Source organism: Anarhichas minor, unplaced genomic scaffold (genome assembly GCF_050575085.1).
Source record: "Anarhichas minor isolate MPS153535 unplaced genomic scaffold, ASM5057508v1 ptg000055l, whole genome shotgun sequence".
NCBI classification, from domain to species: domain Eukaryota; kingdom Metazoa; phylum Chordata; class Actinopteri; order Perciformes; family Anarhichadidae; genus Anarhichas; species Anarhichas minor.
Genome location: NW_027466501.1, coordinates 2,577,335 through 2,590,568, shown reverse-complemented (window position 1 = coordinate 2,590,568; position 13,234 = coordinate 2,577,335). Strand labels below are relative to the sequence as shown.

The 13,234-nt window shown below is 40.8% G+C and overlaps 1 protein-coding gene across 10 annotated transcripts in view; it reads right to left on the bottom strand.

Moving 5' to 3' along the window:
• Positions 1-1,240: 1,240 nt before the first annotated feature.
• osbpl8 (oxysterol binding protein-like 8) overlaps positions 1,241-13,234 on the bottom strand; it is a 74,672-nt gene continuing 62,678 nt past the window's right edge. For 7 of the 10 annotated variants that reach the window (XM_076076007.1, XM_076076001.1, XM_076076008.1 and 4 more), the window contains 11 exons: positions 12,554-12,652; positions 11,715-11,811; positions 11,492-11,590; positions 11,213-11,310; positions 9,879-9,968; positions 9,539-9,675; positions 9,164-9,349; positions 7,982-8,135; positions 6,083-6,185; positions 5,036-5,141; positions 1,241-4,957 (listed from right to left, as the gene is read on the bottom strand). In XM_076076007.1, coding sequence (XP_075932122.1) covers positions 4,828-4,957; positions 5,036-5,141; positions 6,083-6,185; positions 7,982-8,135; positions 9,164-9,349; positions 9,539-9,675; positions 9,879-9,968; positions 11,213-11,310; positions 11,492-11,590; positions 11,715-11,811; positions 12,554-12,652 — 1,299 coding nt within the window. In that variant the 3' untranslated portion in view covers positions 1,241-4,827. Of the gene's footprint in view, positions 4,958-5,035; positions 5,142-6,082; positions 6,186-6,229; positions 8,136-9,163; positions 9,350-9,538; positions 9,676-9,878; positions 9,969-11,212; positions 11,311-11,491; positions 11,591-11,714; positions 11,812-12,553; positions 12,653-13,234 lie in introns of those variants that run through there. The other 3 variants (XM_076076005.1, XM_076076010.1, XM_076076004.1) reach the window with 2 other exon arrangements.

The following is a 13,234-nucleotide window of genomic DNA, read 5'->3' as shown; positions in this document are numbered from 1 at the left end:
CTCGAGTGAGATGTACCACACACCGTGACACAGGGGGCTGAGACGAGGAAAGATATTGCAGAGCAGTACATTCAATGTTCAAGTTGTGAAAGTAAAATCATAAGATGATCTCTCTGTGCCACAGCTTGTCATTAAGGAATGATGGTGGGTCCCACAGCCAGACCAGCTGAGAACCACTGTCCTACATGAGCACAGAAAACATTATATTTTCCTGAATTTAAGCTTCTGCATTTTCCAAGTGCTCTAGTATTAATCAAACGTATTGTAAGCCTCGTACCGAACGGTTTAATACGAATACATACATAGTTACAGCCTTAAAAACGAATAATAGGTTTGGCGCCATCATGTGGTTACAAGGTGGTATTTCAGCTGCAGGACAGCAGTGAAGGCCTAGGTATAAAATGCACAGCCCGCCACTGTAAATGAGTCTATCAGATAGGAGTGAAATGTGGTTTTGTCACAGCTGATAAAATACACATGGAATTTAAATGAAAGCAAAAAATAAATTCAGTTCCTTTTTAACTGGAAAAAGATTAAATTGTTTATACAATGATAAGATGGCAACCAAGTAAGTAATTCCAAACATATTTAAATAAATCTGATTTAAATCTATAAAATCCCAAACCAATTTAGTTTGAACCATTTCTCTCTCTCGCTCACACACACATCTGAGTACATCTATCTTTGTGAGGACACTCACTTATATACTGCATTAGCCTAACCTGAACCATCACAACTAAATGCCTTGCCCCAACCCTTACCTAATTCTAACCTCAAACAGGCCTTTGGAAAAAGCAAGGACTGGCCAAAATGTCCTCACTCTGAAGGTCTAAAACAGATATGGTCCTCACAAAGAGATGTACAAGAACACACGCAATGATTTTATTCCACGAACCAGGGCAGTTCTGTGTGTCTTATTTCTATTCATTTATTTTCCACCTTTTATTTTTTCTGTAATATAAATGTTATTCTCGTGCCTGAATTACAGTGACATATTTCCATATGAATATTTGTCTTAACCTCATCGACATGTTTTTAGTAATTTGCATAATGATACCGTGTTCATGTTTAGGTCTAGATGTAGCAATGCTTGTTTGTAATGGACAGATAATATAAACAGTAATGACCGTCATCACCCCCTAATACAATATCAATAAATACAGAATAAATAATGAATGCAAAAATACAGTTGCTATAGACAGTGATGTGTGTTTTTACACCGAACAGACAGACGACCCCAGGATGTCATTTGTTTTTATTCTGTGTTATGTTACATGTGACCATAAACTTACAGGAAGTTATATAGTTGCCATGGAGATACAGTAAATATATTCACATACTCAGATCGGAATAAGTGTGTGTGTGGGGTGGGGGTATTGAGGGGGAGGGGGGCAGTTGAAATTGACAGTGTGCACACGTTTAGGACAGTCGCTTGTGTGTGATGTCAAGTAACGAGTTGTGGGATAAAATCAGCATTAACCTAATGCTACAAGCAGAAAAAAATGGACATAGAACCACATACTAAAGAGGAATAAATAAAATGTATTATTTTATAGAGACAGCAACAACAACGGACAGCAGAGATGTTTATTTCCCCTCTGAATTTTGGTATGTGAGAGAGCGAGAGAGGGCAACGTAGAGGAGTGGTCTCTCTCCCTCCCTCTCTCTCTCTCTCCTGTGGCAGGAATCAGCATCCGGAAAACCTACGGGTGATTTACGATGGCGGTGCTTCGTTGGGGGGGGGGAGGGGGGCAGGAGCTGGGTGGGTGGTGAGCTCTGGAGCCGGAGTCAGACTCGTTTCTAAGGCTTCGTATGGCACGTCTGCTCGAAAACACTACAGTGACTACAGCCGCCGCCATGGTCCTAATCCAAGTCAGAGTCCAACATATGCAGTTATTCCAGATTATTGCCATCATCATTAGTTCACCTTGAGACTTGGACACTTTGTATGCTCCACACCACACACACCCCCACCGCCCTCCTACCACCTCCAATAAACCCCCTATCTACCCCCTCCCCAGTTCGACTCTAGAAGGCACTGGTATATACTTATTTCTCCACATTCTAATATCTGGATTCTCCATTTAAAATGAGCAATCGAGGCAATGAGGATACACAAAAATACACGTACAGATACACACGGGCCAGCCGGGTAACTTACGGGGGTACGGTTGGCTCCCAACGTTGCTCCCAGTCTTTCTTTATACCTGTGTTAGCGTTACAAAGTTTTCATCGCTCAACAGTCTGCTGACGGCGGAGGCAATCGGATATGTAAACGTCGACAAGGCTAACATCATGACAGGCAAAGAGATATACAAAATCAATGTTCACATATGGTCCCCAAGTGTTTTGGATATTTTTTGAATTGCCTCAATTAGCAGTCCTTTACTTTCATCTTTGGTGGAAAATCCTGACAAACCGTGTGGTAAAAAGGTCAGGTGTGGCTTCTAATTTGGTGCCTTCATCCTCGGTTGGTACTGAAGAATAATTGTTAAAACCAATGTTGGACAGTGCTAAACACAGCCTTGACTTGTTTAGTCCTCATAAGTCATCGTCCCCGTAAGCCTGTAGATTTTCAGGGTATTATGTCCGCAATTTTTTCCTGAGTCTTTCAAATGGCAAAATCTTGTTTCTAAAGAGGAAGGCAACAGATTAGAACCACAGTGTACACTCACAAAATTTCCCAAAAAAAACCCTTATATTTTGCGACTATGTGATGAATAACAGCAACGTCTTGAGGCCCTTTGAATAAATTTGCGATTGGAATCAAATTGTGTACCCCACTAATCCGTTTTCTTTTTTTGCCAATGTCCATGTGTATCTACAGAGCAGTGGACAGAAAGACACACAAGGTTGAAAAGACTGGCTTGTGCACAGAGCGCGGGGGTTACTGTATTGGGAACCTTGGTGTTGGAACGAGTCATCCCGTTGGGTATTTACACAGTGAACGGGGTCGACTCCTATTCTACACACCGAGTTTGGCTGGTACTTGCGTACATTTGGAATGGTTTACTGTGGTGATAGTAGTAGTTAAAAAAGTCTATCTCCTCCTCCCACCAGTAGCTTACTAAAGTGTCTATACTAGTTATCCTGGTTAACATCTGAGGCGCCAAAGCACTGAAAGCGATGATCGATGCTCTGAATACGACTTTGCCATGAAAGGCGCTGCAGTCAGCAGCTATGGGGAACGTTTAGAGTTTTCGAATCTATGGCTTGGTCTGGAGTCTGTTTTTAATATTGAGAGATCAATCTTTAGATCAGCTAGTCTTTACATATTTTAGGTTTTGTCTATGTGCTAGCACAACGTAACCCTGAAATTGAAACTCATTTTGAAGGAATAGCTAAGAATTTATTTTGGGAAATACAAATACTCACTTTCTCGTCATAAGTTAGATGAAGCTAAAGAGAACAGCTGCTTAGCTTACCATAAAGACTCTAAACGGAGCCTGGCTCCGTCTATAAGTAACAAAATCAGCCCACCAGTACTTCCTCAAGCTCTCTAATTAACATGCTAAGCTAAGTTAACCAGCTACTGGTTGTAACATACACACATGAGTGGTATCAATCTTCTCATTTAACTCAAAGCAAGAAAGCAAACAAGTGCATTACTTATTATATTCCTTTAACTTGTCACAAGGTGAAAGAAGGCAGATTTCAGACTACCTTAATGAGCCTTGCTGACTTTGATTAAAACGTACTCCCTTTATCTGAAACTAGGGCAGTGGTCACTGCCCTAGTTTCAGATATGGTCACTCATGACAAATCACCAAAAACATATTTTTGACCCTCTTTTGATGCTCCAGACCTCCTCAGAGCAAAGATGTAAAAGTATTTTCATGTTCATTTTTCACAAAGGTTTAACTGATTAAAAACTATATTAATAACACAAATGTGACATTTCCAGTGCATTTGTGCCTTAAGACGCAATACTGTACATAGGGCTAACGTCCTAACCACGCTCCGCGGTCTGTACATGCTACCTACAGCCTACAATGACTTCTTTCTTTCAACATTGATTTAGTATGCAAAAGGTGAAGATTTAATATACAGCAGAAAGTATAGCTTCTGTACCTTTTGACAATGTCACTTGTGTCATTTGTCTTCCCAGTCCATTTCCACACGTGGAAACCCCGGCTCATATCAAAGTATCTAATAATAAAAAAATAAAAGTCACATAGATTGGACCACTTTGTTTTTCTCTCCCTTATCACCGCTTTTTGTTACGAGCAACGAAACAAAACGATAACAAAAACATTCAAATTAAAAGTTATACTCTTCTTTAATCTGCGTCACCGTATGAGCTATGGTACTCGTCTCCATGTTAAAAGGTTCCCTGTTTGAGGTGAAATGTGATTCACGAAGTAGTTTCACTCCATCGGAAAAACAAAAACAAACGGCTAAAAAAAAAGAAAAGAAAATGGCTGCTGTCTTTGCCTCTTACATCAAGGCAAATCAATACGCTCCAGAGCGGCAGTTGAGACTTCATCAGGACAAAATCTCACCTCCAACTACTTCTTATCGCCGCTCCTCTTCACTTTTGAAATCTGCGGATCTCCCCAGAGTTTCGGAATGGACTGGTTAAAAATCAACACGTTTTATTAAAAAGTCTCTTTTTGTGTGGGAGTCTCCACTTTTACTGGACGTGTGTAGTTGGATTCAATAAAGACAGAGAAGGAGAGAGTCGGAGTTCCTTATTGTGAGAGGTCAAAGTTCACGTCTCAAAGTCGTGACTCTTAATGTTCATTGTGTGTGTGTGTGTGTGTGTGTGTGTGTGTGTGTGTGTGTGTGAGGGCATTACTCTCTCTCTCTCTCCTTGGGGTATGGCTGCTACTTGAAGACATAGTTGATCAGGACCTGAAGGAGGATGAGGAAAACGATGATGATGTAGTCGCGTTGCTGGAGGAAAGAACTGCCCTCCGCCCGGCTGGCCGCACGACTCCGCAGCACGCTGATGTTCCTGCAAACAAACAGGGGTTATGGGTAAGATCCTCAAAGGGCAGGCTTAACGGGACGGTGTGACTGATGCCCTTCTCACCTGTTAATGTCCTCCTGCGTCTGCTTTATGGATTCAATGGCACTTTGAAGTTCACTGAGGTCTGCTCCTTTTTTTCTCAGCCGACTGTTATGCTTGCTTTTGTGTCCTGTAACAAAGTGTATTCATCACGGCTTCTACATTTAATCCGTTCACCAAATACAATTGAAAGACTTTTGAAAGACCTTTTTGACAACACATACAATGCAATTTAATACATTTTTTTAGGGTCGTCCGGGTTAAAAAAATCGTAGGGAAAATAAGGCCCACAACTAATAATTAAGTACATGAATTAATTGACATTTATATCACATTTTTGTCTTTCCCAACTGTATATTATATTATAATCAATCAATATAGCCTGGACCCAAGCAGCAGAACATCCTGACATCCTGCAACTACATACAAGAAAAAATACACAACTCATATTACTGTAAACGGTAAGAAAGAAAAAATATTCAGGACCTTTGTAAATTAAATCATTTTTTGGGGGGGAATTGCATTCAGTTTTTTTTAAGAAGTTCAAAATGCCTTATGAGTGTTTTTTAACATTGTTGATTCTAATGTTGGGTATTTACACTTGGACTAAATGAAATATAAGCAAGTTCTACACCATCACCTCCACAAGAAACAACTAACACCACCAGAATGTGCTGTTTACTTACTTAGTCTCAGCCTACTACTAGCAGTCATATGGCCTTCTGCAGATTGGTTAGAAAGTGAAAGCTTTATCGCTATTTAGATGACATATGACTAGTATTTCAAAAGCAATTATACCGATACAAAAAACGTGAAAATTTAGCTCAGTTTTGACCTAGACATTTTTTTCCTGCCTCTATGGCCGTTGTTTCTGCAATAATAATATTGTACATTGTACAGTATCTGTGATGTTTAGACCATATGCTGTAGATCAGTATGACCAAATGTTGATTTTTAACATTAAAAAGTATGGTAACGGTAGATTCACATTAGCTTCTGTGTGTGTGTGTGTGTGTGTGTGTGTGTGTGTGTGTGTGAGAGAGAGAGAGAGTGTAAATGAGCGTGACTCACGTTCGCTGCCGGACGAGTCTTGGCGGTCGGGTTCGGGTGAAGAGCAGCCACTCTCTGTGCTCTTGGGCTTATCGCTCTTGTGTTTCCTCTTTGGCACCGTTACCTATACACACACACACACACACACACGCACACACACAGAGATACATGCAGAAACACACACGCACACAAAGAGAAACAGGTCAAACAAACAGGCCACACAGATAACCGCTACAACCAAATGAGAGCACATGCAAACACATCTTAGCATCTGCACAAAGACTCAAGAATACGATATAAACAGATTTGTTTACCTATCAATAAACCACACACACACACACACACATTCATTAACATGCTAGTCGGTGTTGACGTGTCAAAGGCATGCAGACATCAGTCAATCACATCCATATTAAACACTCAACAGTGACACAATGAACCAGACCTGCCAAGAGCTGGCTCATTAAAATAATTCAGTTTAACGGGATTAAGCTCTGGTTTATTTAATGTGATGACGTTTCTCAGGCCTGGAGTCTTTATCAAGCAAAACAGGTTTTAAAGTTGAGTAAAAGTTGGCAGCACAAAAACATTTCAGATTTTGCCTGACAATAACTAGAAGGTCAAAAGTGTGCGAAGAATATATTAAAAAAAGGAGCTTGGAATACATTTTTATTCTTTTTTTAATTTATAGCTAGAAACATTTTCCCAATCATTCCACTGGTAGTTACGGAAGCTCTATTAGGCAAGTGAGAAGAAAACAATTCTGGGGATTCGTTTTCTAAGTCTGATCTAAATTGTTGTTTCTCTTCTGCGTTTATGATTTAAGAGCAGTTAAAAAAAAAAAAAAAAGTTTTGGCTGGAGAAAAATAATCTTGCAAGGATAAAAGTTTGTTGTTGTAAAACAACAAACTTGCCTTTTATGGCTTCCGTAGTAGAACTTCAAAAGCTAAACCAAAGAGCAAAAGTGCCTAAAGCTTGGGCCCTTGGCAGGCAGTTACACTGAACAAACTGTTTCACAAACTCCAAACACACAGGCAGCAGTTGCACAGACTGCACCGCAGCAGCCTTCGGCTTCTCAACACGACACGAACAGCTCAGTAGAAGTTGACACTCGGTGAGCGAACACAGACAAAATGAAGACGAGGACAGGTGAAGGATGGGGAGCGCATGGCGAACGCCCTGAAGCGACCAGGCGTTGATGGCGGTAGTTGGTCTGTCGATGTGATGGATATTCTCTCTTTTAGACTTTGTATGGGAGAAAAACATACTCACTACATACTGTTATCTTGTGGTGTCACGGTCTTTAAAACATACTTGAAGAATAACATTTAAAACCCTCACATTGGTTAATTATCATTGCACATTGGGAATTTGATTTGGAGCTATAAATGCTGACTCCACTCTCATTGTTAGATTGTAAGACATTTTATTGACTGAAATGAAATCAATAAAGATGGTTTCAATGTATATTTTACAAGGTGTGGCAAATGACATTGAACTGAGCATCCTTACAAACTTTCTACCAAGTGCTTTAAAAGTGCCTATTGTGTAGAGGTTATTATACTCACTGCAGCTTTAATTTCTCAGAAACTTGACTAATCTTTTACCTCTTGACAAGGCGAGAAAAGGAAGGAGAACACCTGCTCATCCACTTACTTCAGCATGCACTTTGACATAACCTTCCCTCCCATACAGAGAGAACAGCAGGTGCCGGGTGGTTGGAAAAGAACAGACAGGGACAAAGAAAAAGAAGCAGAGGCGACAACGGCGATGGCGGCACAGCGATGACGACACAAAGAGAAGAAGCGATAATGAAGACGGTGCACCGGGTGCTGCGTGGGGGGTGGCTGAGGCGGCGAGCTGCTTTTTTTTTTTATTTATTTTTTTTTTAAATGGCGGTTTTCGATCGGGACGACCTACCTGGCACTTGCAATTGTCCCTCCGCGGCCCCTGGTTACTCAGACTAATAAGACTGCCAGAACGTACCATAGGGGTGCGGTGCCGGACCTTGGTCTGGATACAGCCGTCTTTCTCGAACTGGATCAAGTCGTTGAGCGGGTCCCATGGCCTCGTGCTGGGGAGGGGGCCGAGAGACACAGGGAGGCGAGATGAGACACAGGGGAAGAGAAAACAGTGAGACAGACGTGGGTGAGCCATGGGAAAAAAAGATGACAGACGAGGAATTACAATAATTATCAAGGGCAGTCTGACAGATCACCTCTGCAGTTATATGGAATCAACACTAGATGGCACCCTGTCCCATTGGTTAACTCCATATGGAAGATGGAGGAGCAAATGGGGGAAAACTAAACGGCCTTGTTACAGCACTGATTGTGAGATGAGAGTACAGTACGTCCTAAGACTATCGAAAAGAAAGACTTGGTTTTCAGGTCCTCAAGTGTATTTCTGTAATTCTAATCGAGGTAAATGCACTACATGCCTTTTATCAATATCCCCACTGTCTAAATTTAACATCAGCAATAAGCTGTTGTCATTTTGTTGAATGTTTATTTGTTTAATACTTGTAAGCGAAGCCTGACCAATGACTGGGTAGACTGATAATGCTGTCCGATATTACCTCGACACACAAATTACATCCAATTGGATGAAATAATAATTGCAGTCCATTGATGCCAAATATATGTTTGTGGTAATTTGTGGTAAAAACATTGTCTCCATTATATAGTTTGTCCACTAGAGCGCTCTCACAAGTTTATTTTCATACCAGAAAATGACCCACTCAGTACATCTCGTACTTTGGTCACAATTATTTAGTCATTAAATTCAAATGATTTTGATTGTTTATGTTAAAAAACAAAAATAGGCCAATATATCACTGGTAGATTTTTTCAACGCCTGACTTTTTAAATAATATTTATCGGTATCAGTATTAAAAATGTAGTATTGTACTTGTTAGTACCGTAGGCACTCTCCTTTGTTGCAGACAGTTTTAAGCTCCTCCAAATGCATTTATAAATAGTATACTGTAGTACTGAGGTACAGGCAGTAGATATGAAGAAGCCACTTTGTTATTTCCTGTCACTATACTCAAACCTGATTTCAACCCACATGGGCCCACAGGCAGTAGAGGGAGCCACTCACTCTGCATATCTGTAATGCCACTCTCCGGTGACGGGGTCCTGCTCGAACAGGGCAGGGAACCACTCCTCGCACTTGGCCTTCCGTTCTCGTGCGGACTTCCGCTGAACCTCCTCCAGGATGAACTTCTCATTGGTGGCCTCGGTCTGGTCCTTGTTGTTGATGGCCCGCGTCACGTGCTGCCACAGTCTGGGGTGTAATAAAAAGGGGAGTAGTAAAAAAACTGCACAAGACAACCCTACAAATATATCAAGATGCTAAAAGGGTGAGAGGTGAATTTGGGCACGTAAACTAAACTGAAAGCCAATGACACAAAACAATACGCTGTCATGTTTAAGGTTCTGCTGACACTTTGATAATAACTCAGTCAAAGTCCACCTTTCTGATTCAGAGTCTCCCTGCTCCTCCGGTGGGACGGTGCAACGAGTCAGTCGACTCTGCCTCAGCTCTGTCGTCGGGTTCCAGAAGGTGTCCAGCGTCCCCGTCTTCTTGTCGTTGATGAAGATCTCACTGTCCTGTTGAGGGAACGTCAAAAAAGCTCCCTTTACTTGCTTAGAGATATCGCAAGATGCAAACTACAGCGAAGACTGCAGATCGCAAAATGGGCCAGCATGTAACTCAGGTCCTAGGCATGCTTGAGCCCTGCAAGTTGCATACATCAGGGTTTATTATATAACAAGAAGTCGTCAGAAACGTATGTGTGGAAAATGTGTCTCACCCAGTGTCCTTCTAGCGTAGCCAACACCTCCTTCCCCAGCTTGATCTTTCCAGAGACCTGATTGACGCAGTCACTGCTGCCCAGGAATGGCTGGAGGAAAGAGAGGAGAGAAAGGAGCAGCAAGGAGGGGAGGGCAAGACGGGTGAGGCAAGAATAGGAAAAGCAAATAAAGAGGAGGAAAGGATAGGTCGGACAAATAGACAGTAAAGTAAGGAGCAGGAGAAGGGAGACAGGACAGCAAGAGAAAAAACAAAACAAAGGTGTAGGAGGTGAGGGATGGGAGAGGAAAGAGGACATGGGGGTTTAAAGTGGGGGAGATACATGCACACAGACAGTTTACTTGCTGCAGTTACAGTGGAGAAAAAAAGACTGTGGTTTGGTATAATATGTGTCATTTGATCTACATTTATGTGTCTGTAGTAATTTAAAACAGGATGCTTTCCCATTCAAATATAAAAGAAATGTGGCTGATGGATCAGAACACAACAAGTCATGGAGAACATGCTTTAACTGGAGCTTTAAAAAAAACAAAAAAGGTTTTAACACTACATTTTTTAATTTACGCCCAATTAATGAAACACTAATTTACTTACTAATGAAAGTAGATCAACTGCATGGTTCCAAATGGTGCACTGCATTTAATACTACTAATCTACATGAACTCAAGTTTAAACTGTAACAACGAGAGACACCTATCATTATCTGTATGTGAAAAGGAAATGTATTAATTCCCTGTTAGCTTTCTCTGACATGTACCTGACGCTAGTGATTGCATAATGCAGTTGTTGGTGTGAATGGCGATACGGAGGAGGGGGCGTTTTTCAGGGGGTGGAGAAGGAGTGGCATGGCGGAGTTGGCGATGGTGTGGTGGGGTAAGACATTTAGAAAAGTAACATGAGAAACTGATTTTATTTTTTAAAAACACTCCTGTATCTAGAAAGACTTTGAGGAGTTCCCTCTCAAAGGGACAGTTTGGTAGTTTTGAAGTGTGGTTGTATGAGGTTCTTCTCCATAGTCAGTGCATTAGAAAACGTTATTATTATTATATATTATTATATATTTTCATTAAAAAAGTACACTTAAACTGATATTGATTATTTTAGGTGTCTAAAATATGTCCACAGCAGTACCCATGCTGGTATTCCAAACTCCATCTACTGTAGATAATACATTGACTACGGAGAAGTACCTCATACAACCCCACTAAACAACCAAACTATCCCTTTAAGATGTTTATTAGCTCTAAACAACTTAAAATGTCCTACTCTATTCACAAAGGACTAAAATGATCTGCTACTCTTAAATAAGGATCTTTCTTTTAAACACAGCCATACCTTTAGTTTGAACTCAAGCGTAGCACTGTAGCCCGTTTTCTCACACGCGATGGTGATCTGACCGCCCAGCTCCAGGGTCATGGTGCCATATAGGATGCCTACCAGATGAAAAAGCACCAACAGGAATTTGAGTCAGCACTGAGGAGCTCAAAGTGGAGCCAAACAACTTGTTCTAGGTAGATCTACAGCTTTCCAAATGAGCAAAGCGAAATTAAAGTAACTTGAAAAAAGCCCTACTGAAGTGAGATTGTCTTGTGAGAAATGTCAGGTTGCACTGACCTTTACAGTGAGCATAAGGCATGTTCATCACGTAGTCCTCCCCTCTGTTGAGAAAAGTCAGCCGAGCCTCCCCGTCCAATATGGCCGACAGGGAGTTTCCTGCAATGTAAAGCACAGCAGTCAGTTGACAGATGTGCGGACACAACGAAGACAAAGTAAAGCAGTGGAATAAATATTGTTATTATTTAAGGTGCCTTTAGTTGTTTTAGTTGTGCGAGTGTACCATAGAACTTGGACTTGGCGAGGATGCTGCCACTGAGGCAGAATCCGTCCTTCCTGTTGCTGACATAGAAAGCTGACACAGGAGGATGATGAGATACCTGAGGAAAAACACACTGATGTTGTGGGACTGAATGCTAATAATATAAACATACAAGATAACTTATTTGATTTTAAATCAGCCAAAACAATAACCATTAGATTTATCTCATCACAGATAGTCAATGTAGTCCAATCGCCTTGTACTATGCGAGTTATCTGATAAAGTTGGAATGAGCTTGAGACCAATCAGATTGCTAGTAGTTAGTACTCCAAGCCCGCTCTGCAGAATATGTGGCGACAGAGGAAGATCAGCTGCTGGAGATTGTAAATGACGGTGGCCTTAAAAGTATATTTGAGACAACAACTCTGCTGGTGTTTTGGATTAATATCAAGGCTGAATATCGCGAGATCGCCACTAAAGCACTGAAAACCCTGCTTTCATTTCACACATCCTCTTTGTGAAGCGGGATTTTCTGCAGTGACAGCAATCAAAACGAAATTACGGAGTAGACTGGACATAAGGAACACACTTCGGGTGTCATTGTCTCCCATTACCCCCAGATGGGACAGTCTCGTTGCAGAGAAACAAGCTCAGGGCTCCCACTGATTCAGCGTTATTGTGAGTTGTATTTATTTATGCATTTTATATTTGTTTTCATGCCGATCGTATCATTTTATTTCGTTGTGTTTTTCCGCCACACCTTGAAGGCCGGTTCGTGAAAATATTGTCTTACATGAAACCGGTCCGTGGTGCAAAAAAGGTTGGGGACCACTGCTCTACGGTAGTAGGGCAGTTGTTACCTGTTCTGCTATGTAGAAGGTCTTGCTGTTGGTCTTCTGGTGGAGCCACATGCAGCGGTACTTCTCTCCAATAATGGGGTTATAAGGCTTCTTCAACCCCTGTGGATCAAAAACCAACATGAGATCTAACTTTAGTACAATAGATTCTATATACAGTAGAAAGCATGTCAACTCTATGGAAGCCCTTTTCCACCAATGAGATGAGGAAAAAAAAGATTCACTCAATCATTATAATGAGGTTCTTTCTCAAAAATGACGTCTTCATCTTTCAAAATACAGAGCATCTTTCATTATTTTGAAAAGGTTTCTTATTATTATGACCTACTAATTATTATTTTGAGACACTAAGCCATTATTTTGACATATTCCTTGTTTTGACATCATTCATTCATTCATTCATTCAGTCATTATTTTGAGATACAAAGTCACTATTTTGAGATACGTAGTCATTATTATGAGATACTAAGTGGTAATTTGAAAAAAGTAAGTCTTTATTTTGTGAAAGTTTCTCATTATTGTGCGATACTAAGCCTACTAAGTCCTTTTGATAACTTGATCCTGTAAGTCATTATAATTAATGACTTACAGGATCATTTTTGTTTCATAACAAGGCTAGGTTTTGATCTTATTTTTTTCTTTGACAAGTGGAAATGGGCTTATGTAATACTCTATGAAGCTCAT